We start from the raw sequence: 26,694 nt of genomic DNA on the forward strand, positions 1-26,694 counted from the left end.
ATCATATAACCCCCTCCCCTCTTCCTCAAAATTTAATTTATATGGAATTGATTAGGCCGCACATTAATTAATTGATGTAGTAAAGTGTTGTTTGTCGTATATGTATTTTGTGCTTCATTTCCTTCTTGCTTTTTATGGCCAAATGCCATTTTTTTCTTTTTAATTTGGACTAAAGAACAAAATAATGACTAGGTTATTAACTAAAAGCAACAGCCGTACTGACAGTTGGTTAGACAAAAGATTGAGGCACCAACATTATTTAAATTACATGGTACACCTTATATAAAATAACTAGAAAAAATATTGAAAATGAGAAATATTAAAAGTTTCTAGATTACAAATGCGTGAATGTATTCGTAAGAAGACAAAACCATCTATTGTATGATCGACAGTGCCTAGACGATATTCCAATATGTAACGTTTAATAATTGTATTAATCTTTCTATTAATCCCTATATAAAGGGTCTATTAAATCCATGAAAATTATCCTAACATCCCTTCCAATTCTTCCTTTCTCTTATTGTTGAATAGCAAATCAAAATGTCTAATGTCAATGCTAGAGTTGTGTTATTGTCTATGTTTATGCTATCATTGTTGTTTATGATGAGTTCAGGTGCACGTATCGGGCCTAGAATTATGACCGACAAGTCAGAGTCGGCTCATCTCATGAGACGCGAATTGGAATACTATCGAAGAATGAAGATAGCGTTGGATGCAGGGCCAACTAGAGTTGCGCCCGGAGGGCCAGATCCTCAACACCATTCTAAAACACCAACACACTCATAAGTTGATGAAGTTTAAATTGCTATCTTTAAATTTTGGCTATGATAAATCTCAATGGCAGTTAATCTGGTTGGACGAAAATCCATGTATTAATGTGGTCATGCAGCTTAATTTGTGCAATAAAATAATGTTTTCTTCCATTCTTTGTCTCAATTTACTTTTCTTTCTTTTAATTAATTAAAATTGTTTTAATTATTCGGATCGTCTGCTAATTTTATGATGTAATCTCATAATCTTTCTTCTATTTTGCATATTGTGGGGTTTAAGTATCTACGTAGGAGGTGCTTTTTGATATAATAACCTGATAGCATATATAGTGCATAGCAAATGCATGATACCTTTTGAAAACTCATTCTTAAAATGAGATCGCGGATCAATATTAAATAGATAGTGTAGATTTAAATTTTTTAATTTGCATAAATCTCTCAATTTAAATTATTTTTTCAAAAAGAATATATCAAACTAATATATACTGTCCAGTATACTGATTATCACACACAATATCAAATTTCCGTGTCAGTATACTGATATTATACATGTAGGTGGTGTTCGGTTTGCAAGATAAAATAATACCAAGATATAATCTACGATTGAGTTGTGAGGTTATTTTAGTCATAGGGGGTTAGCTATGACTAATTATCCCATGATTATCCATCTAGGATTGAGTTGTGGGGTTGAATCTCATGAACCAAACACACAACAAATTTAATCTCCGATACAATCTTGCAAACCGAACACTCCCGTAATATTAGTTTATGTCACACACAATATCAATTTTTTCACACACAATATTTTTATATGTATTGACGATTTATCTTCCAAAATTACCTTTGCTTTAATAGATAATTGTGCCATTTTCACATTAGTATGGTTAGAAATTATAATTAATTATTGTCATGTGGTAAGTGTCTTAATTGTTAGATTAAGAACACATAACCAATTAGGTACTCCCTTCATTCCATAGTAGTGGAGCATTTCTTTCCGGCATAGAGATTAAGAAAAATTGTATTAAGTGAGTCAAGTAAAAGAAGAATAAAGTAGGAAATGAAAAAGGTAAAGAGATATAGAAGCAAAAAGTAAGAGAGAGTAAAGTAAGAGAGAGTAAAGTGTTGACTTTTACTAAAAAGAGAAAATGACTCCACTACTATGGAACATACCAAAATGACTCAACTACTATGGAACGAATGGAGTATAAAGATAGAAATCGTGGTAGAAAATATAATGCAAACAATAAAAGAGGGAAGAACTGTACATTGTATTATGCTTGGGGGCTCATACAATGTATTCATGTGCCATTTATATATAGAAATTATAATCCCAATCCTAATTTTATTAGATATTATACATTATGGATATCTATATGGTGTAGTGATTAATCTACATAAATCTAATCCATCTTTCTGGTGATTTGTGTATATCTTCCAACACTCCCCTCAAGTTAACTATTGAACATTTACACAATCTTCAATTTAATAAATAATCTAGGCTCATTTCAAAAAGCTCTTCATTCATCTTAGAAAGTTTTTTAGGCTTGTTTTAAGGCGTTCTTTAATATCAGTGAAATTTAGGCTTGTATCAATGAGCTCTTCATTTTATGATGACAGTTTCTGTTGAGAGTTTTGACTTGCATCGAGAAGCAAATTCAGACAGTTTTGACTCATGTCGAGGAGCTAATCTAGAAAGTTTTTGCTCGTATAGGAGTCTAACTTCAATTTCTCTTATAGTTTTTGCTCATATCTAGGAGCTATTGTTGAAGTTATTCAATAATAGATCGATCAGAAAAGATGGTTTGAGGTGAAGAAGATGAACTCAGAATTGAGCGAAAAAGAAAGATTTTATTCGACTATTTCTTGAAGTGTTTACAACTGAAACTCTACTTTAAACAAGTAACAAATAATCTAGTATTTATTTTTACTATAGATTGAGTGAATGAGAGCTTCACAAAATCTGTGACAACTAAGTGTGAAACTGCCTCTAACGGCTAGCTTCTCAACAAATTTTCAAACTTCTTTCTTGATCCGCTGCATGCTTCCTCACGGCCGAGTTTGCATGGACTCCTGCTGCTATGCTCAGCCACATATCATAACAGCTATCTTCAGCTTTTCTGACAGTTTCTGCCGGTCATGGCGAGCTTCTCTCGGGCCATTCTGCCATCGGTTCTTCCTGCAGCGCGGCACATTGCTCCATGCATAACAGTTCTGTTGAATAAATTGGTGGACCTTCATTTGGGCTGGTTTTTTCCTTGGCCCAGACAATGCTGTGTTGGGCTTGGCCCAAAACTAATTCTCACTCTCCAGATGCAGCCACGTGTTCTCTCACCCGGATCAAGGCTTTCAGCCGTTGGATTGTGGTGTGTGCTTGTTATGTGAGAGGTGAGTCCATTCACTTCTATTCATTCTTTGATATTCACTCTCTCTCCTTCTCGAAGCTCTCTGAAACTCTCTCTGTCTCTCTCTCTCTTCTGCTCTCTTCTCCGACGGTTCTCCGGCGGTTTCTGTGAGTTCTCTCTCGGTTGAAAGGGCTGTAGACCTTGCTACAGTAGCAGTAAGGGCAACTACTTCGGTTGTCGGTGTTGGTTGAGAACTAGGGTTTCTGTCTTTGAGGGTTTCGGTGTGAGGTGTTCTCAGACGGTGTAGATCTGGGGTGTAGGAGTCTGTTTGAGCTGGAATCTGGAGGGTGAGGTTAATCACCGGTTGATTCTGCTGTGCTCCTTTTGGATCTGTGTTCTTGAGAATATACTTGTGCTATCGGCGAGTGTCTGAGCCAAAACAGTTTTTCTTCTGTGTTTTCTTTCATTGCATCTTGTGTTCATACGTGTAACTGCTTCAGATCTGAAAGGATCTGATCTTTGTAGTACTAATTCGTTTGTCAAGTGTACAGGGTTGAAGAAGCTGGAGTTTGGAGTGAACTGTAATCTTGTGTAATAGATAGGTCTATTCTGTATTCAAGATTATTTGTTACTTTGATTATAATATCAGTCGCATGGTTGGAGTTTGACTGAGCTCCCTAATGAAGATCAAAGAGGTCTTGGTAAATAGTGAATCCAATCTAAGTATGATCCCTACAGTGGTATCAGAGCCACGGGGGGACTAGATTGGCACGCCAGGTCGCGTAAGGAGGTGGGCAAGTGGAATCCTCCTTCGAGTGGGGATTCACTCTGGTAAATTGGCTTTGATCCGCTTGTTTTACTGTTTTCTGTTGTAGTGCCACTTTAGGCTTGGGTTATTGCTGCTGGTAGATAGTTCTTGGCAAGAACTTAGGGCTTTTATGCTTTCTTGTGTTTTGTTGTTGCTACTGCTGTTGCTCTGTGCTGCTTTGTGCATCTGACCTCACCTCACTTGGCCACCAAGCACTGATACTGCCAAAGTGACCCCCTGCGCCCTCCAAGAGTGAGTGATTGCGAGCTGGGATAGCCTTTGCCAGTGTGCTCGTGACAGTCAGGGAATTGAGGTTGTTTGTCTGTGAGAAAGTGTGTTCTGTGTTTTTCTTGCTCCATGTCTGTGTGCTCTAAGGTCTGTAAGGCTCTCTTGTTTGTCTTGCTGCCTGTGCTTGTGTTAAGATTCTTGCAAAAATGACTCAGCCTGTGGGTTTGGTCCCTTTCAATGGAAAAAATGATTTTATGATCTGGAAACAGAAATTGAAATGTGTTTTGATTCAACAAAAAGTGTTTAAGGTTGTGGATGGTTCTTTACCTGATGATACTGCTCAAGATAAAGTTGATGAGATGAATGAGTTGGCTAGAGCCACTATTGTGTTAAATCTGTCTGATTCTGTGATTAGGAAAGTTGATCATATTGAATCTGCCTCTGAAATGTGGAAAAAACTTGATTCTCTATATACAGAGACTTCTATGTCCTCTAGAATGTATCTGCTTGAAAAACTGTTCAAATTTAAGCTTGATTTAACTAGAGACATTGAGGACAACATTGATAGATTTCAGAAGCTTGTGCAAGATATTAAGAGATCTGGTGATAAAACTATAGATGAATACACAAGTATAGCTCTAATGAATGCCATACCTGATTCCTATAGTGATGTTAAATCTGCCATTAAATATGGCAGAGACACTGCCCCTCTGGACCTAATTATTAGCTCCCTAAAGTCTAAAGAACTTGAACTAAGGGAAATGGCAGCTGATAAGAGTGTTTTTAATAGGGCCCTTAATGTGAGAGGTAGATCTCAAACAAGAGGGGGTAAGGACTCTTATAATGCTTCAGGAACCAGCTCTAATTTCAAGAAAAAGAATAGATCTAGGTCTAATAGCAGGGATCCTAAATCTTTCAGGAAGTGCTATAATTGTGGGGAGGTTGGGCACTATAAAAAGGAATGCACTAAGCCCAAGAAGAAGAAAAACCCCAATAATGACACTCAGCTGGAAAATCTTGTCAATGTGGCTAAATATGAAGCTGGAAATGAATGTGTGTTCATGGTGCATGATTTGCTGCTTACTAATGCTTCCCCTACATGTCCTTTCAATTCAAATGATTGGCTCTGTGATTCAGGATGTACATATCATGTCAGCCCTTTTAAAGAAGTTTTCTCTGAACTAAAGCTTGTTATTAACACCTATGTGTCTATGGCTGATGATAAAAAGTGTGAAATACATGGTATAGGCACTGTCTGCTTAAAATTTGATAATGGCTTTGTGCTCAGTTTGAAAAATGTCAGATATGTACCTGATTTATGCTATAATTTGATGTCCTGCACTGCTTTAGAGGCTGCTGGTATTGGGGGAAAGTGGGGGGATGGATGCATGAAAATTTGCAAAGGATCCATGTGTCTCTTCAAGGCTAGGAAGAAATGTGGCTTGTATGTTTGTAGTGCTGTGCCTCTGTCATGTGCAAATGCTTATGCTAATGTTGTTAAAAGTGATAAAACTATGTTGTGGCATGAGAGATTAGGACACATGAGTGAAAAAGGCTTAAATATACTGAAAAAACATGCTATGCTGACTGATTCTGATGTGCAAGGCAGCCTGCCTTTTTGTGATACCTGTGTGCTGGGTAAACAGCACAGGGTTTCTTTTCCCTCTCCTGTGCCTGTCAATATGAGCAAATGTGTTCTTGAGTACTTGCATATGGATGTGTGGGGCCCTGCCTCAGTATCTTCTCACTCTGGTGCTGTTTATTTTCTATCTATAATTGATGATTACTCTAGGAAGGTTTGGTGCTTTCTCATGAAACACAAATATGAAGTCTTTGAGAGATTTAAAACCTGGAAATTATTGATAGAAGCTCAGACAAGTAAGAAGATAAAAGCTATCAGAACTGATAATGGCCTTGAATTCTGTAACAAACATATTGATGACTTATGTGCTGCTAATGGTATTAAGAGACATAAGACTGTCCCTTACACACCTCAACAAAATGGGGTGGCTGAGAGGATGAATAGGACTTTACTTGAAAAAGTGAGGTGTATGCTTGCAAAATCTGGTTTGTCAAAAAGATTCTGGGGTGAAGCTCTATTAACTGCTGCTTATCTGATCAATATGTCTCCTTCTGTGCCTTTAAATGGTCAGTGTCCTGAGCATGTGTTCACTGAAAAAAATCTGACTCTTTCTCACCTAAGGGTTTTTGGCTGTACTGCTTTTGTGCACACTAAGTCTGATAAGCTTGAGCCTAGGTCTAGGAAAGGTGTTTTTCTTGGATATCCTGAGGGTGTTAAGGGTTACAGAGTTTGGCTGAGAGATGAACCAGGGTTTAAGGTCATTATAAGCAGGGATGTTGTCTTTAATGAGACTGAATTCCCTTGCCTGAGACTGACCTCTGACTCATCTCTACCACCTGAGGATAGTGAACCTCTTATGGAGGAAGAGTCCTCAATCCCACTCACTGATGTGGAGAATCAAGATGATACTCCAAGTGAGGTGGAGCAGCCTTTCTGGCAGACTTATCCAGCTCTTACATCTGATGACACACCCAATGAAGGAGATTTGATTGTTGATGTCCCCCATAATGTGAATGACACTGATGTGCATGCTAGTCCTATTAGGCAAACTTCTCCTGTTCAGAATACTACACATAGTCCCTCTAGTGTGCAAGATGCTACTGCTGTAACTGACTTGAGTGATTATGTGCTTGCTAGGGATAGGACTAGGAGACAAAATGTGCCAAAACCTAACAGATTTGTTGGTTTAATTGCTCTTATTAACCTTGCTTTTAATGTACATGAATCTGATGGGGATGAACCCCAGTCTTATAAGCAGGCCACCAAGTCTAAGTTTTGGAATCAGTGGCATAAAGCCATGTTAGAAGAGATGCATTCTCTCAAAGTAAACTCTACCTGGATTTTGGTCCTTTTGCCCCCTGGTGCCTCTGTGGTTGATTGCAGATGGTTATACAAGTTAAAAACTGAGGTGGAGGGCCTTAGGTACAAGGCTAGACTAGTTGCAAAAGGGTTTACTCAACAAGAGGGGGTAGACTACACTGAAATTTTTGCTCCTGTGGTTAAATTTACTACTGTCAGATTAATGCTTGCCTTATGTGCTCACTTTAATTGGGAATTGAAGCAAATGGATGTCAAAACTGCTTTCTTGCATGGTGATTTAGATAAGCCTATCTACATGAAGCAGTCTGAAGGTTTTGTTGATCCTAAGTTTCCCAATCATGTTTGCTTGCTAAAAAAGGCCTTGTATGGGCTGAAACAGTCACCAAGGCAGTGGAACATCAAGTTTAATAGTTGCATGCACAACTTAGGTTTTGTAAGAAGTACTTTTGATGCATGCTTGTATGTTAAGAACCTTGAAACTCCTGTGCCTGTTTTCTTACTATTATATGTTGATGACATGCTCATTATGGGTCCCTGTTTGAAGACCATCAAGTCTGTACAGTCTGCTCTAAGTGAAAATTTTGATATGAAGGATCTTGGTGATGCTCAAAAAATCTTAGGGATAAATATTTTCAGAGATAGAAAGAGTTTTACCCTTGTGTTGCATCAAGAACCTTATGTGAACAAAGTACTTAGAAAATTTAACATGATTGATGCAAAATCTACTTCAGTTCCCTTGGCTGCCCATTTTGTGTTGAGTAAAGATCAATGCCCTCAAACTAAGTCTGATATAGATGCTATGAAGAAGGTCCCTTATGCAAATGCTATTGGTTCTGTGATGTATTTGATGGTAAGCACTAGGCCTGATATTGCCTATGCAGTTTCATGCCTTAGTAGATATATGTCAAATCCTGGATCTGTGCATTGGGAGGCCTTGAAATGGCTCCTTAGATATCTTAAGCATACTGCTAAGTATGGGTTGTGTTACTCTAAATGTGATGAAGGTGTTAACTTAACTGGCTTTGTGGACTCTAACTATGCTAATGACAGGGATAAGAGGAAGTCAACTACCTCCTATGTGTTTACTGTCTGCAGGTCTTGTGTTAGTTGGAAGTCCCAATTACAGCATATAGTGGCCTTATCCACTACTGAGTCAGAATATATTGCTATTACAGAGGCAATGAAAGAGGCAATCTGGTTGAAGGGAGTACTCTCTGAACTCAAATTTGTGAAGTTATCTCCTACTGTGTTTTCTGATTCTCAGTCTGCAATTCAGTTATGCAAGAACCCTGTTTTCCATGACAGAACAAAACACATTGATGTTAGGTTTCATTACATTAGGGACATTGTAGAAAAAGGTGAAGTGTTTCTTCAAAAGGTGCACACTGACAAAAATCCTGCTGATATGGGCACCAAAAGCTTACCTGTTGAAAAACTTATTTTCTGCATAAGGTTTTTGCATTTTGATTTAGGTTAGTTTGCATGTCCCGGGGAAAAAGTCCTTAGTCATCTTACTTGCCTTGGTACAGCTGGTATATGACTTGAGGCAGGAAGTCCTCCTAGACTAATGGGTCTATCCCTCTGGTGTCTGGAGGCAGTGTGGTGGTTCTCCTGAGTGCCAGTGAACTATTTTTGTTCTTTAAGGCTAAGGGGGAATTACCTTGCAGGCTGTGATGATTGTTTCACTTTAGCTTATAGCACAAGTTGGTTTCTCAGAATGAAGTCCAATGTGGATTATGTTGAATAAATTGGTGGACCTTCATTTGGGCTGGTTTTTTCCTTGGCCCAGACAATGCTGTGTTGGGCTTGGCCCAAAACTAATTCTCACTCTCCAGATGCAGCCACGTGTTCTCTCACCCGAATCAAGGCTTTCAGCCGTTGGATTGTGGTGTGTGCTTGTTATGTGAGAGGTGAGTCACTTCTATTCATTCTTTGATATTCACTCTCTCTCCTTCTCGAAGCTCTCTGAAACTCTCTCTGTCTCTCTCTCTCTTCTACTCTCTTCTCCGACGGTTCTCCGGCGGTTTCTGTGAGTTCTCTCTCGGTTGAAAGGGCTGTAGACCTTGCTACAGTAGCAGTAAGGGCAACTACTTCGGTTGCCGGTGTTGGTTGAGAACTAGGGTTTCTGTCTTTGAGGGTTTCGGTGTGAGGTGTTCTCAGACGGTGTAGATCTGGGGTGTAGGAGTCTGTTTGAGCTGGAATCTGGAGGGTGAGGTTAATCACCGGTTGATTCTGCTGTGCTCCTTTTGGATCTGTGTTCTTGAGAATAGACTTGTGCTATCGGCGAGTGTCTGAGCCAAAGCAGTTTTTCTTTTGTGTTTTCTTTCATTGCATCTTGTGTTCATACGTGTAACTGCTTCAGATCTGAAAGGATCTGATCTTTGTAGTACTAATTCGTTTGTCAAGTGTGCAGGGTTGAAGAAGCTGGAGTTTGGAGTGAACTGTAATCTTGTGTAATAGATAGGTCTATTCTGTATTCAAGATTATTTGTTACTTTGATTGTAATATCAGTCGCATGGTTGGAGTTTGACTGAGCTCCCTAATGAAGATCAAAGAGGTCTTGGTAAATAGTGAATCCAATCTAAGTCTGATCCCTACAAGTTCTCTTGAGACCATTCCAAGTATTTTTCGTGAAGTTTCTTGTACCCCTCTATGTCAATGTAGTTTTAAAGATCTTATCTTTGGAAGCAATGCCAATTGCTGACCCCAATATTTTCGGGCCTCGATCAATATTTAAGTGGCGTATTTCAAATAGTGAAGCCAATCAAGCCATCAACCAAATCTTTGCAAAAGAAAATTTGTCATGAGGAATCATCTTCAAACATATGTTATAAATGTATCTTGTTGTTCGGTCAACATCCTGCGCATCAAGCTCCTCATACAAAAGATAATTAATTCACATGTTTGGTTGTCTATGAAAAATAGAGCACAATTAAAAAAGTAAAGTTTTCAACAACTTATCTCCTACTTTTTTCCCTTCTCTCTTACTAATAATATAGACCCCACATTCCACTAACACTACTTCTCTCTTATTTCTTATCCTTTTCTTTTACTTTACCAATTTCATATTAAAACTCGTGTCATTCGCAATGTGTCCTATTTTTCGTGGAAGGAGGGAGTACGTGATATTTATATGCCAAGATCAAAGTTTATGGGGAAAGATAAAATCTTGAAATTTTTGTGATATTAGGCGCCAATATCCCTGATTCAATTCACTACTCCCTCCGTTTGTGAATAGAAATCCCGTTTTTTCATTTTAGTCCGTCCGCGAATAGGAGTCCCGGTTCACTTTTACCATAAATGGTAATTAGGTCTCACCTTCAACTAACTCATTCCACTCGCATTTCATTTAAAACTAATATATACAAGTGTGACCCTTATTCCACTAACTTTTTTCCACTCATTTTTCTTAACATTTCTTAAAACTCGTGCCGGCAAGAAATGAGACACTTAATGGCGGACGGAGGGAGTATTTCTTAAAACTCATCAAACAAATAATTTTAATGATCTAATGTGCTATTTCTATAAATTCAGTAGGTTTGGAATTAGGAGTCCGAAGCCTGCATATTTATTAAACAGTTATAAAGATTAAATACACTCAAATTAAAGGGGGGCTTGAGATTGACACCAAGTCCAGCTGGATAACATTATCCCAGAAAAATTGAAGTAGAATTGGTTGAAAGAAAGATGAGATTGTTTGCAGGTAATACACTCCTCCCCTTATTGATGCAATGTGGGCAGGGACTCTACTTCTCATGTGGCGTCAAACACCACAACATTTCCAAAACTGAGTTAGTATGGCTTTCTTAATTGGCATTGGCAATGGCAAAAGCAATTCCCTTCTCCAGCGAACTCTTCAACTCAGGCTTTAGAGCTTCCAGTCCTTGTTTCTCAAAATCAGTCATAGGGCCCACACCCAAAACTTCTTCCACACCATTCTTCCCAAGTCTCACCCACCAGAGATTGTTATAGCATAGGCACAAAATGCAAATTGGAGATAACATATACAAAATATTCTATAATCCATTTGAGGTTGGGGGGAGTACGAGTACCAAGTTTTGAATACAAATAGTATTGACTTGATAAGTGTCCCAAGAAAAAATGTGCACTATGCATTAGGTTAGATAAATGGGCGGTAAGAATATGCCAAGATTAGCGTAGATAAAAATAAAGCAACACACCTTTGACGCAAAGAAAGGTAGCTCTGTCACAGTTGATTGCACAAACGAACATTCCACCACATCAGGGACTCCATTAAGTCCTTTAAAGCAAGCATCGGCAAATATACCTGCATGATTCATTGGGTAGTGAGGAGACCAACAGAAGAATAGTAAGCTACAATTGCAAGATTGAAATGGGAAAATAGATGCAGTACTTGTGAAAACAAGGGGAGAATAGTAATTCCAGCATGGCCACCAATAACAGGTATATTAACATCTGCAAATAGGGTGTGGTTTAGGCATTGCACAAATAGAAATACAGATCAAATAACAATGAAGAAAAACAATCATACCAGCAACATTGACATTGGCCTTGCCAGCGTAGAACGTTTTGGCTCTAACAACATCAAGAGTGGTTACACCAAAGAGTCTCCTCTCATCATATACTCCCTTCTTCTTGAAGACTTCAGCAGCAATTGGTACCGTTGAATTCACGGGGTTGCTTATCATATTCACAAGAGCCTGAATTTATAAAAAAAAAAAACACACAACACAGACCAATTTACAATCGTAACAAGCTAAATTCAGTAGCAACGAATGATTATGAAGCAAAAGTTAGGGATGTTACATTGGGGCAATATTTGGAAATTGCCTCACAAAGTGATTTGACAATGCCGGCATTGATCTTGAAGAGGTCATCACGGGTCATGCCGGGCTTTCTCGGCACACCAGCTGGAATAAAGCCACACTATGTTTCCCAACAACTATGCGAAAGATATAAATCATGAACGTGATAGGTTCTAAAAAAATCACATAAATAATCATTATGCGTCAAAGTAGAATTCAGACAATCATATGTCGAATTCCATCTATGAGACACATCCATAGTAAAATTCGTATATCTTACATTCTTTTGATGGCAATATTTCTTCCAAGCTTTGCCAATAGCTAGCTTTTAATGGATTAATCTAACTGCAGTTCTAATAGGATTAACATGCTTTTGCCATAATTCAAGCGCATCATCTTGTACACATAAATTTAAAATATGACATATGCATCTTTGATGAAAATACTTACCTCCAATAACCGGAGCACAAGCCGCAATCAAATCACTAATACTTGCGGTGTTGGCAGTTGCATTATCAAAACCAATAGAAAATATCTTATTGCATAATTGAAACTCATTCAAAACTTGAATACTTAAAGAAGCAATTTCAGGTGCAGTGCGTGGTGTCTCAAATTCTCTAAGAGCATCTCCAATGGCGGTGAGCAGACAGGCTAGCCGATTCCCGGCGCTGGCCGGTCCGCTCGCCGAACCATTGGAACCGGCGAGCGCCATTTTCTATGAAAAAATCGGCGACCCGACGCCGATTTTCGGGCGCTGGCCGCCATTGCAGGCTCCCGATCGGCGAGCGATCGACCAGCTCAATTTTTTCTAATTTTTCAAAACACTATGTATACGCGATTTGCACGTCATTTTCATTCGCACCACTTGTTTTAACGAGTTTTCTCTCCATTTTAATTTCTGTACAAGAGCAACAACGTTAAATGAGTAACGCGGGTGGTAGTAGAGGTAGTAGCGGTGGTGATGCTGAGGAGAACGGCAAATGAACAAAGAGTTGGAGGCCTATACGTCCCGCGAGATAAACCAGTTGATACAAATGGGGGTACCTTACGATGAAGTCGGCCGCCTCAAGGCACATGCCGACATGCGCTAAGTGGATGCTCATATTCGACTCCAAAAGGATTTAATTGAAGAGTTGTGGGCGCGGAGGACTGCACGTCGTTAGATTTTTTAATTAATGTAATTTTTTTTAATTAATGTACTTTTTTTAATTTAAATATTATTATTAAATTTTCCCGTATCTGTGTCGTAAATTTAATTTAGTATTTTGTGTGATTGTTAATTATTTGTTTCTTATAATTTTGTTTATTGTGGCTAGCCTATTACTTGTCCAGTTGCTTGTCCTAATGATGTGGCCGGAGGAGTTTTTAGTGCTGATGATGTGGCAGGAGGAGTTTGTGCCTAGCCTATGGCTGGCCTATTACCATTGGAGATGCTCTAAAACCAATTAAACGCTTGTTCAAAGTCCAACTATTGTCCACAAAGTGAACTGTAATGCCCATGTATGAATGCTGGTTAAAACAATCAGTCCATACATCTGAGCAAATGTTCACTTTGTGGCCCAAGTTAACTAAATAACGTGATAATTCAACCTTTTTCTCTAAACATTGTCTAACGGTAGATCGTTGAACGGTCATTCGACTTATTCTTTTTATAGCTACGTTTAAACCACTTTGCATAGTAACCTCAAATTTTTTGTCTATCATAAACATTAAAAGGAAAATGCTTCATTGCAGCTCATCTAGTCATAACGTCAGGAAAAAAAAAATTGATCATATTTTAAAAGAGGCGTACCTGACGAACTTGAGCCACCAGGTTGGAAGTTTAGTTGGGTTTGGGTAGAGTTAGTGCCACATTCTACCGGATGCTTTGTCACCAAATGACGACGGAGGGTGCCATATCCCCCACCACTCGCAAATTTGTAGACTTTATCACAATAGTTACAATACGCATGAAACGGCGATGTCTCTTCTTGAGAGTGCGGATCATGAGGACTTGGAATCACCACCGGGACCTTCTTGTAGTGTTTAACAAAAATATCAGATTTCAAAGCTTTTGTAGTGTTAGTGGGTGGAGGGGGAGGAGGCATCTCCTCATTTCCGACGGTGCTAGACGGAATACGAGAATGAGATCTATCATCATTGTTGTCCGAGTCCGACGATATAGACACGCCGTACTCGTCATTTTGTTGGGAACCACCAGCCCCGCCCCACCTTGATGCATTTCAGCGAGTAGCATGACCATCCTATGATCTTCTTATATCTATAAATATAATATAAGTTGAAGTTTAATTAGGAACACAAACAAAATTAAAAAACTCAATCTTATGAAATTATGAATTGTAAAAATAATTTTATTTTTTAGAACTTACTTGCAGGCGTTCAGCCGCCACTCGGGAAACCTCTTCCATAACTTCTCGACGACTAGGTCGCCTTGATTTTGAGGGACGACTACTTTGATATTGAAAAATTCCTTTGCTCCGATCACCACGTCCCGGTCCACCACGAGAAGAAGACATAGTGATAAATGAAAGTAGTATGGATGGAATATGTATGGAGTATGGAATAAATGGTAAATTACGAACACAACAACAAATATAGTAGTAAGTAGTAACTAGTAAACAACTTGAGCAATTAGAGAGAATGAGGAGAGAAAAGGGTTTGAGAATGAAATCCTTGTTAACACAAGAATGGGGTGAGTAAAAATGAGGGGGGAAGTGGGGTATTTATAGGAGTAAAATTGGAAGAAATTTTTTTTTTCAAATTCGGCCAGTTTACCGCCTAAACCGGCGGTTCGGACCAAAACCGGCGGTTTAGTCCACGGTTTCTGACGGAAACCGCCGATTTCTGGCCAAAATCCGACGGTTTCTGACCGGTTTTCAGGCTTATACACTGCACCCTACGCTCTGCCACCTGAAAAAGCACCGGAACGGTCGGAAACCGGTGGTTTTCGTCAGAAACCACCGATTTTTCTGCAACCCTCGCCTGCAACCCTACGCCCCTAACCGGAATCTGCCAGTTGGGACCGTTGAACGGACGGTTCAAACCGCCGAACCGCCGGTTCACGGTTCATGATTTTCGCGAACCTGAACCGGCCCGCTTGAACCGCGAAACCGTCGGTGCCGGTTCAGGTTAATGAACCGGCGGTTCGGAAACGCCGGTTAACCGTCGGGCCAGTTTGGATTGTGCATGCTTATATACGCCCACTTTCCCAATTTCTTCTTTATATTTCGAATATTCACGAAAACTTTCTCATTTCCTAATTTCTTCTTTTTTGTATTTCGAATATTCTGAAACACTAAAAGATTGTTTTGTGGAATTGGATATTTAGAGAATTCGTTACTCCTTCTTTCAATTTCGGCTGCCCACAATAATTATCACACTATATTTTTTTATCATAAATGGTAAGTAGTTCTCACATTCCACTAACTCACTTTACTTACATTTTATTATAAACCAATATAAAAAAATGGGTCTCACATTCTACTAACTTTTACAACCAACTTTAATTTATATTTCTTAAAACCCATGCCCACAATAAGAGTGGCAATTATTGTGGGAGGGATGGAGTAGATTGTTATGATTTTAATGTGGTACCCGATTTTTCGGGACTGGATATCCGAATCGGGTATCCGGGTACCCGAAATTATTTTCGGATCGGGTAGCAAAAATTGGGATTTTCGGGATCGGGTACCCGAAAATTTCAGGTCGGGTACCCGCGAGTACCCGATTTGACAGCCTTATTCTTCAAGTAGATTCTCCTTCTTCACAAATCTGCAGTTAGAAACGCTTCCCACACTACCTGCGAGTTTAATTTGCACGATTTAATCACAATTATTCTCCTTTAATTACCATCAATTTTATATAATAGTACATCCTACATCTGCCAATAATAAGCAACACCCTACACACATAATTCTCTCCAAACATTGTTTCATGTTGAAATCGAAAAATAAAATGTGTGTAGTTAGCATTTTATTAGTTAGTCTTTAACACTTTTCCAAGCCTATATGAGGCATTTTATTGTATTTGTATGCAACCTTTCTAAAATGTAGTCAAATAAAGAAAATTCTAGTCTTTTCTCTCCTCTCTCTCTCAAACGGTTTCTGCATTTTCATTGTCGTTTCTTCTTCCTCTTTCAATAGAGTTTTTCTATGTCAATTTGATTCGCCATTTTTAACATTTCAAGCAATTGTCAAAAGAAAAATGAAAACTTAGCTTAGGTCCATTTAGGACTCGAAGGGTGTTCAAGTTCCAAAGAGGGATAACTACTCCAACACTCTAAGCAACGTGCCGACTGGAGAAGACGGACAACGGCAGCTCCGGAGATGACCACGGCAGTAGTGGCGGGACCTCGATCGAGCAGTTGCACGAAAGCGGCGGTGAGGGGCTTGTCCCGATGCAGCAGGAGATGATACAATATGTGATCGGTACATGTTGCTTATGACATGAATAATGTGAATTGTTGTGTTTTTTTAGCTGTAAATTTAATTCACAAAATTAGTAATAAATCCCTAAAAATACTACTACTGTAAGTATACAAACGTGCAATATAGTACAAAAGGTAGATCCCACAAGGAGCCTTTGCGAATTTCTATTTATTTGTTATTATCTTGGTGGGCTGGAAACCACCTTTACCACCACGTTTAAAGCTGAGTACATATGCTTCTTTAGAGTGAGGGACGGGTCGTGCTTTTGGTGGCGGCTTGATTCGAGATAGTGCAGGGATTTGGAAGCATGGTTTTGTGGTCAATATAGGCGTTTGCTCCATTTTGCTAGCTGAGATATGGTGGCAGAGAGACTTGGCATTGGTATGCTAGAGGTAGAAAGTGATAATTTTTTGGTAGTTTGAACTCTCTATCAACTGTCACCATATTGTGAAGTGAATTTGTGATCAGTTTTCGGGCTTTGATTTAATTGTGGTATGCCATGTGCATCGAGGAGGTAACTTTGTTGCTGACTACTTATTACACTATGCATACACGTTTTATCGGGGTGTCCATGTTCTGGATACCTCTCCGCCAGGCATTGGTATTTGGCTCCTGCACGACAGACTTAGTGTCTCCTATTAACGGTAATTTTTATTTTTTTAAGATTTTCGGATTGTTCCTGCTTTTTACTATAAAAAAATACTCCCTCCGTCCAAGTTACTTGAGTCGTATTCCTTTTTGGGTTGTCCCAAGTTACTTGAGTCATTTCTCTTTTTGGCTAAAAAAAATACATCTAATCACACATACTTTATTCTCTCTTTTACTTTACCCTCTCTTCTTTCTCTTACTTGATTCCCTCCTCTATTTTATTTAACTCACTAAACACAACTTTCTTAAATCCCGTGCCGAAAAAAACACATCAAGTAATGTGGGACGGAGGGAGTATATATATATATATATATATATATATATATATATATATATATATGATTGTATTCAAATCCTTTTCCCCTTATTAATCCAATCTCCTTCTTAATCTCCACCGTGTATTTAGGCTGGTCCAATGGACTAAATATTTGGATGGAATTATCAGATTTCATGATTGTTTAACGTGAGAAGGGTAAAATAGAGAATCTCTATTCTAGTTAGTTATGGAATGCACCATGATTTGCTCCGTGGAGGATTTTTACAGTTTCTCATCAAAATTTGTTCCAGATTTAGTTTAATTCTTTCTCCTTCTGTCCGCGTTTTATCAGCATTCTGCAACACGCCGATTAATTGGTGGTTAACAGCTTTATAGAATCTAAATCGAACGCATACGGTTTTTCCACGGTATTTCGATTATCAATGGAAGAAAGTAATACAACAATTGACGCCCATGTTTATTGATTTGGATGCTGTCAATTTTTATTTGTAATTCAGTCGCATAATCCGTGTAGATCGTGAAATTCATGTTTAATTTTGGTGTGCCTCTTTACTGTTTTATCGAAATATGATTGACGTTTTATGGTTATGTGATGGGTACGGTGCGTCCATCCTTCTAGGTTTGTTATCGAAATAGGCGTTCAATCCTTCCCATAGGGTTCCCGATTTCTGGGCCTAGGAGTGTCGTATACTATGAGATTCAAAACATGTATGTATGTCCGCGAATTGGAGCCATTCGTATAGTGTCTGGTTTAATATTGAATTAATAGTTGGACGAAATTATAAATGTAATGTGTAAGGATGATTATATAATGCATTCTTTGTGTTTGGTAATGTATAGTATACTTCATATAATGCAGTTATATATAGTTATAATACAAACAATGTAACAATTGATACCTTTACACTTTGACTATATAAAACCAAAGAAAAAACAATTCATGCATATAGGAAAATAATTCATTAACATATGAACGTAATGCAGAGATTATATGAGGTAATGAATAAACAAATATTCCATTTGGCTGGTGACAATTAAAAACATAAATGAACATAATGCATGCACATAGGCAAATAATGTAAGCACACCGGCTAATAATGAAGAGCTTATACCAAGTAATGAACAAACAAATATTCGATCAACTCGTTGACAATATAAAAAAAACTTTGACATGATACATGATACATAGCATATAATGAATACAAATATATAAATTAATGAACAAAATCATTTACTTAATGAGCATAAAACTTCTGCCTCTGCTATTTCAACAATGACCAACGGCAATTCATGCATATAGGAAAACAATTCATTAACATATGAACGTAATGCAGAGATTATATGAGGTAATGAATAAACAAATATTCCATTTGGCTGTTGCAATTAAAAAAAGAAATGAACATAATGCATGCACATAGGCAAATAATGTAATCACATCGCCTAATAATGAACAGCTTATACCAAGTAATGAACAAACAAATATTCGATCAACTCCTTGACAATATAAAAAAAAGGTGACATGATGCATGATACATGAGATATAATGAATACAAATATACAAAATAATGAACAATATCATTTACTTAATGAGCATAAAACTTCTGCCTCCGCTATTTCAACATTGACCAACGGCAATTCATGCATATAGGAAAATAATTCATTAACATATGAACGTAATGCAGAGATTATATGAGGTAATCAATAAACAAATATTCCATTTGGCTGTTGACAATTAAAAATAGAAATGAACATAATGCATGCACATAGGCAAATAATGTAAGCACATCGGCTAATAATGAAGAGCTTATACCTAGTAATGAACAAACAAATATTCAATCAACTCCTTGACAATACAAAAACAACATGGACATGATGCATGATACATGTCATATAATGAATACAAATATACAAATTAATGAACAAAATCATTTACTTAATGAGCATAAAACTTCTGCCTTTGCTATTTCAACAATGACCAATGGCAGTTTCTTCAATGTTATACAGTTGAATACAATGTATTTATATAGGCCTAAAATGTGCAGATCCAGTACAAATAGACTTCTTTTTGATGCGGCGTTACACTTTTTAAGCATGACAAGAACTCGGCAGGTGTACGCCGACAGTACAAATAGTCATCCTTTCTGCCTTTATTCTTTTTGTCATAAACCTTAGTTTGTGCACTACTTGTTGTTGCTTCCGTTAATCTTTCGCGGAATTTTTGGGCTATTCCAACAGGCAGTACATCATCTACTGCATCTTCTATGTCTATCCTAAGTTGTTTTGTCCCTGTCCAGCAGCAGCAACATGAACAATGTAACAATTGATGAATACAATGAACAATGCAGGTAAATAATGCAGTTATATATAGTTATAATACAAACAATGTAACAATTGATACCTTTACACTTTGACTATATAAAACAAAAGAAAAAACAATTCATGCATATAGGAAAATAATTCATTAACATATGAACGTAATGCAGAGATTATATGAGGTAATGAATAAACAAATATTCCATTTGGCTGTTGACAATTAAAAATAGAAATGAACATAATGCATGCACATAGGCAAATAATGTAAGCACATCGCCTAATAATGAACAGCTTATACCAAGTAATGAACAAACAAATATTCGATCAACTCCTTGACAATATAAAAAAAAATGACATGATGCATGATACATGAGATATAATGAATACAAATATACAAAATAATGAACAAAATAATTTACTTAATGAGCATAAAACTTCTGTCTCCGCTATATCAACAATGACCAACGACAATTCATGCATATAGGAAAATAATTCATTAACATATGAACGTAATGCAGAGATTATATGAGGTTATGAATAAACAAATATTTCATTTGGCTGTTGACAATTAAAAACAGAAATGAACATAATGCATGCACATAGGCAAATAATGTAAGCACATCGGCTAATAATGAAGAGCTTATACCTAGTAATGAACTAACAAATATTCGATCAACTCCTTGACAATATAAAAACAACAGTGACATGATGCATGATACATGTCATATAATGAATACAAATATAAAAATTAATGAACAAAATCATTTACTTAATGAGCATAAAACTTCTGCATCCGCTATTTCAACAATGACCAACGGCAGTTTCTTGAATGTTATACAGTTACAATGTATTTATATAGGCCTAAAATGTGCAGATCCAGTACATTAAAGAACACAGTACCATTGAATTATTTTATAAAATAATGTTCACCAGCATACGGATAATGGATACATAAGTTAAATTAATTCGCACAATGATGAAAATAATGTACAAACTCGATTAAAACACGTGGGATTAAAATTCAAATACATCAAGCACAGAATCAGAGCAGCAGTCCAGGTATTCGAAATGCAACTAAAAACAGAAACTCACCGTCTTTCTGAGATTGTTGTGAATTTGATGATTGTCCTCTTTTCGTCATTTTGACAACTGCGCAGAACACCAATCAAACAATACCCTATAAGATTGTATTACCAAATACTCGCGGTTGATGGTAATCGGGAGTACCGTTGTGTGGGTAATGTGTTAAGGGCGAAAGTTGGGAACCGCTTGTGGGAACTCATAACGTAAACCAATAAAATACCATTCGGAAAACCTACCTCTTCTTAGAACGCAGTGAAATCTGGTTCAAAACTGGAAGGATAATTGGAAATCGAAGGAAACATCGGTTGAATTTTTGAGAAAACAGCGAGCTCTTTAGAGGTGGCGGCTAGGGTTTTGAAAGGGTTGGAAATTGAGTAGACGAATCTGGAGAGAGAAGCGGGAGAGAGAATAGGAGTTAATTCGTTTGACGATGAATGAGGTGTTGAGTAGATGGAAAGTAGTGGGTATATCCCGCTTAAATTTCGCCCAATACGTTTTCGTCAGTTTTGAGTATATAAAATTACTAATTGACCCTCATAATGCACGAAATACACTAAATAATGAATTATGGGATGATTATCTAGGAATGTAATCCGGATCGTCCATCGTCCAAATCTAACGCTCCAAATTGAGAAGGAACTTAAATCTAAGGGGAGAAAAGGAGTTTAACACTACCCTATATATATATATATATATATATATATATATTTATATATAGGGTTTTGATCCATGCAAAACCATTCTTAATACAAAAATGCAGAACCAAGCATACAAAAGTCATTTTTAGGTCATTGTAAGCTTATTTTTACGTCATTATAGTAAGGATGACATAAAATGATCTTAACATGACCTCAAACCCAAAGTTTATAATATGATCTAAAACTGCTTTACAATGACCCTCCGTGTTTTTGTTTAATTATTGACCATTGGATTGTCAAATCTCATGGTCAGGACTTGGTCTGGATTTTGTATTGAGATCAAGTTTTGTATTGATCATTTTCCTATATATATATATATATATATATATATATATATATATATATAGGGAGATGATCAAAACAAGTATGTGTTTAAATCCAGAAATGCAGCCCAAATCTTGGCCCTAGGATTAGATGATCTAATGGTAAATAATTAACCAAAAACACGGAAGGTCATAATTAAGCAGTTTTAGGTCATATTATAAGATTTGAGTTTAATGTCATGTTAAGATCATTTTAGGTCATGCTTTGTCAGTATGACCTAAACATAAACTAACAATGACCTAAATATGCCATACGCATGATATTGTTATGTGTTTCTGTATTTAAATCTAGTTTTACATAGATTAAAACCCTATATATATATATATATATATATATATATATATATATATATATATAGGTTCATGATCAATTGAGATTTTTTAAGCTAATTGAGAAATGAGATGCAATCTCAACCACTCATTTTTATTAAATGAGTGGTCAAGAATTTGCCACATAGAAAATATTTTTACATTAATTAATTGTGAAAGGGCAGAATAGTAATTCTATATTTTTTTTAGATTACCACTCACCCACCCCACATTCCCTGCCACACCATCGAATTTCCCCTCAAAACCTTCCCCCTCCGCCGCCGCACCACACACCTCCACCCTTCGCCGCCGTCGATGCTCCGGAGAAAGTCGTCGAGCTCGGCGACCAGATCTCGAACCTCACCCTCGCCGACACTCAGAAGCTCGTCGAGTACCTCCAGGACAAGCTCGGCGTCTCCGCCGCCTCCTTCGCCCCCTTCGACGTGGTGATCGACGACGTGCCAAGCAACTCAAGGATCGCGACGATTAAGGTGGTTAGGGCTCTGACGAGCCTGGCGCTGAAGGAGGCGAAGAAATTGATTGAAGGATTGCCGAAGAAATTCAAGGAAAGAGTGACGAAGGAGGAGGCGGAGGAGGCGAAGAAGCAGCTCGAGGAGGCCGGCGCGAAGATCTCCATTTTAGCGCGATGCAGAGGAAATTTCGATCGACTAATTTTGTGCGGTAAATGAATTTTGATTTCTGGTCGATTTCGTCTGAATTTGGAAATAGATGAGTAGATGCAGTTCATAATCTGAATTTGTGATTCAATTGAGCTGAATTTTCTATTTCAATTCCCACTGCCGAAAAATTTGTTTTGCACTGTGCTATAAACAAAAGCTGCTGTTTATTAAAGATAAACAAATTTGAATTGGTAATTTTAAAATTGAGAAATTTTATCATACGTTTGGGAATGGTAATTGAATTGTAAGAAATTAAAATAGATTTGGAATTGAAGCTCCGCAAGAGCGTTGTTGCTTGTGTGGATCAGATCGAAGCATTTGGTGACGTTGTTGCTTGTGTGGATCAGATCGAAGCATTCGGTGAATCCTTATAAGTGTTATTTTTTAGTTGTTGACATTTTAATACGAGTTGTTGACATTTGATATTCTCGTAATTGATATGTGAATTATAAGTGTTATTTTTAGTTGTTGATATTTTAATACGAGTTGTTGACATTTGATATTCTCTGTATTCAAATGTAAATTGTAAGTGTTATTTTTTAGTTTTTCACATTTGATATTCTCGGTATTCAAATGTGAATTATAAGTGTTATTTTTTAGTTGTTGATATTTTAATACGAGTTATTGACATTTGATATTCTCGGTATTGATATGTGAATTGTAAGTGTTATTTTTTAGTTGTTGACATTTTAATACGAGTTGTTGACATTTGATATTCTCGGTATTCAAATGTGAATTGTATGTGTTATTTTTTAGTTGTTGACATTTTAATACGAGTTGTTGACATTTGATATTCTCGGTATTGATATGTGAATTGTAAGTGTTATCTTTTAGTTGTTGACATTTTAATACGAGCTGTTGACATTTGATATTCTGACTATTGAAATGAAATGACACTTATACCCACGTGTTGACATAATGTGATAGCTGTTGACATTTAGTTAATCTTGTGGATTAGTGGCTGATATTGCATCTCATTTCTCAATTTAGCTAAATAATCTCAACCTAACAGGACCCTATATATATATATATATATATATATATATATATATATATATAGGATTTTGATCAAAACAAGAATGAGTTTAAATAAAGAAATAGAGGCCAAATGTGGTCCTTAGGATTACTCGAGATCATCTTAAGATTAAAATATCTAATGGCTATATTAATTTCTGAAATATTATTATTTTAATCATTATTAATCCTATAAGGTTACTTATGTCCTATTATGTAATCGTCTGTTATAGAAAATCCTATAATGTTGCCTATCACAAACAAATCATCTGCGTGAGTGATGAATTAACATTCCATAACTTCAAATCCTTCATATCTTCCATATTCATCAGACGATCTTCCATTATACTTATTTCCATGGAGATTTATTATTCTAGATCAATTAGTTTCTAGATTTCGTCGTTGCATCAATCTGTTCCATTTGCGTTTCATTTTCAATCCTATACCATCGTTCATCATATACTTTTGTATCAATTTGTTCCATCGTCGTTGTTGCCAGATCCATCCCATACATATAGTTTGATATGAACATTTCAATCAGATTTGTATGACGCATTCTGGTACTCCGTAGTTTTATGTAATGACTCGATTATTTGATTATTATGACCCAAATATTCATTTAGTATGACCCAAAAAACTGAAAGATGTTTGTGTTATCGTTTATTTTACTTCCGTTTGTTTGATTCGAACATTTCGATCAGATTTGTATGACACATTCTGGTACTCTGTAGTGTTATATAATGACTCGAATATTGGATTATTATGACATAAATTACTCATACTCTGACATGACCCAAATATTCATTTATTATGACCCAATGTATGAAGTAATTATCATCATATGGTATTTCGACTACAAGAAAAAAGAGGATTGCAGTACCCTTAACCGATTCTATTTTTACTCAAACAACTAATGTATTATTCAATATGGCAATTTAGGTCATTGTAAGTGCAGTTTTCAGTCATATTAATATTGTTGGATGGAAAAGAATAGGTGTTGTTTGGTCTTTTTTATTGTATTTTTTGGTCATAATAATATGACCTAATTTTTAAATTTGTCAATAACAGCAGAATAATTTGACAGATGAAGAGCTTTGATTGCTCTGTATTTTTATTAATTGGTAAATTATAGTGGATTACTAGTACATAGAGACTCCAAAATAAATACAGATGAAATAATATATATAGTGAAGTAACAATAATATCCATCTGACATTTATAAAACATGGTTCAAAAATCGAGAATTACAAGGTCTAAACATCATTTACTTAAAATAGTGGTATACTATAAAGAAATGAAAAAAAGTTTCAGTAGTTTTAGGTATGACATAACCATTGATTAAGATCCGTAGTTTGCTATCATCTTTTCTACGTTGATCTTTGTTTTCTTGCTCTCCTTTGCATAATGTTTGGATGCTGTCGCTTTATTCAATAATGCGCTATGATTTGGATTTAAATCTATCAAAAGAAGTCCCTAAGTATAGAAATATGGTCTCCATTGATATATGCAAAACTAGGTTTAAATACAGAAACGCAGAACAATATCATACGTAGGGCACTTTTAGGTCATAGTTAGTTAATTTTTAGGTCATGCTAACAAAACATGACCTAAAATGATCTTAGCATGACATTAAACCCAAATATTATAATATGACCTAAAATTGCTTAATTATGACCTTCCGTATTTTTGGTTAATTATTGACCATTAGATCATCTAATCCTAGGGCTAAGATTTAGACTGCATTTCTGGATTTAAATGCATTTTTATTTTGATCATCTCCATATATATATATATATATATATAGGATGTTGATCAAAACAAGTATGGCTTTAAACAAAGTAATACAGGCCAACTTTCAGCCTTAGGATCTGGCAAGATCATCTTGATATTAAAAGATCTAATGGCTCAATTAATTCCTTAAATCTTATTATTTTATTCACTAAAAATCCAATAAGATTAATTAAGTCATTAGCTACATCTCGTTGGTTAAGGCATCTCCTATAATTTTGACATTTCTCTTTCCACTAACAAATCATATGCGTCAATTATGATTTGAATTGACTCAACTTCTTCTCCTTCGTATATTCATCTTCTTCAGCCACTGTACCATCAAACTTCCATTACAATTGTTCCAGATTAATCTTTTCTATTCTCAATTCTATATCATCGTCGTTGGAAGATCCCAACTCCAATCGTGTTCCAGATTAATCTGTTCCATTTTCAATTCTATATCATCCACGTTGGCAGATCGCAACTCCAAAAATGGAATCCGACACACAATCTACTTCGCCCGTAGATAATCAATCACACTCCGATGACGTTATTGGGAATACAGGTTATGGTTATGTTTTTTATTTTCATTTGTTTGTTATGTTCCGATTCACATATTTGTATCTGTGTATGTCATCGTCTTCGGTTGTATGAATCTTTTCAACTATATTATTTGATCGATTTGTCCGCTATGCTTCGATTTGTGTATAGTATGACCCATTTTCGTATAAGATAGTTGTATGAGTTGTATGCCACGATTTCTTCATATTATGACCTATTATCATTCTACATCCAGTAGATGGAAACTTGTCTTTTCTTAATCGTTAGTTTTTTGGTGTTTTCTGATTATGAATTATTACGGATTTAAATACACCAGAATGCCCTATAGAAGAAACTAATTTAGGAATTTAATGGGGCTGAGGCACCCCGGGAAGTAGATGTTCAACCACCCGAAGTCGTCAGCACGAAGGGATGTGGTAGTAGACTCCCCTCAAGAGTGGAGAAGGCTTTGAAGCTTAAGAGGAAGCCTTTGCGTCAATGCAAGAAATGTTAGGAGTGGGGTTACCACGATTCAAGGAATTGCGACAAATTCAAAGAGAACGAAAAGCGGCGGTCTAGAAGAAATTCTGAAGTTTGATAGGTTTTTTTTTTATTTTTTTAAAATAATTAACTCCTATATAAGGGAGGAAATTACAAATAAACTCCTATACTATAGATAGGAGGAAATTACAACTGATGTCAAGAGGGCTCGAACTCGGCACCTCATGCAATAATGTCTAAGCTCCTTGCCGCTAGGACAAAGGCTCTGGACTCT

At 36.7% G+C, this 26,694-nt stretch overlaps 1 protein-coding gene and 1 pseudogene across 1 annotated transcript; one reads left to right on the forward strand and one right to left on the reverse strand.

Moving 5' to 3' along the window:
* Nucleotides 1-10,959: 10,959 nt before the first annotated feature.
* Nucleotides 10,960-11,947, reverse strand: LOC121807283 (malate dehydrogenase, mitochondrial-like). The gene is made up of 5 exons (XM_042207499.1): nucleotides 11,839-11,947; nucleotides 11,564-11,732; nucleotides 11,426-11,487; nucleotides 11,232-11,338; nucleotides 10,960-11,003 (listed from the first exon to the last, which is right to left on the reverse strand). The coding sequence occupies exons 1-4, from the start codon at nucleotides 11,917-11,919 to the stop codon at nucleotides 11,258-11,260; spliced, it is 393 nt and encodes a 130-aa protein (XP_042063433.1). The 5' UTR covers nucleotides 11,920-11,947; the 3' UTR covers nucleotides 10,960-11,003; nucleotides 11,232-11,257.
* A 7,581-nt stretch (nucleotides 11,948-19,528) lies between these two features.
* LOC121808903 lies at nucleotides 19,529-22,969 on the forward strand (annotated as a pseudogene).
* Nucleotides 22,970-26,694: the final 3,725 nt, after the last annotated feature.

This window comes from Salvia splendens, chromosome 6 (assembly GCF_004379255.2).
Source record: "Salvia splendens isolate huo1 chromosome 6, SspV2, whole genome shotgun sequence".
In the NCBI taxonomy this organism is placed as follows: domain Eukaryota; kingdom Viridiplantae; phylum Streptophyta; class Magnoliopsida; order Lamiales; family Lamiaceae; genus Salvia; species Salvia splendens.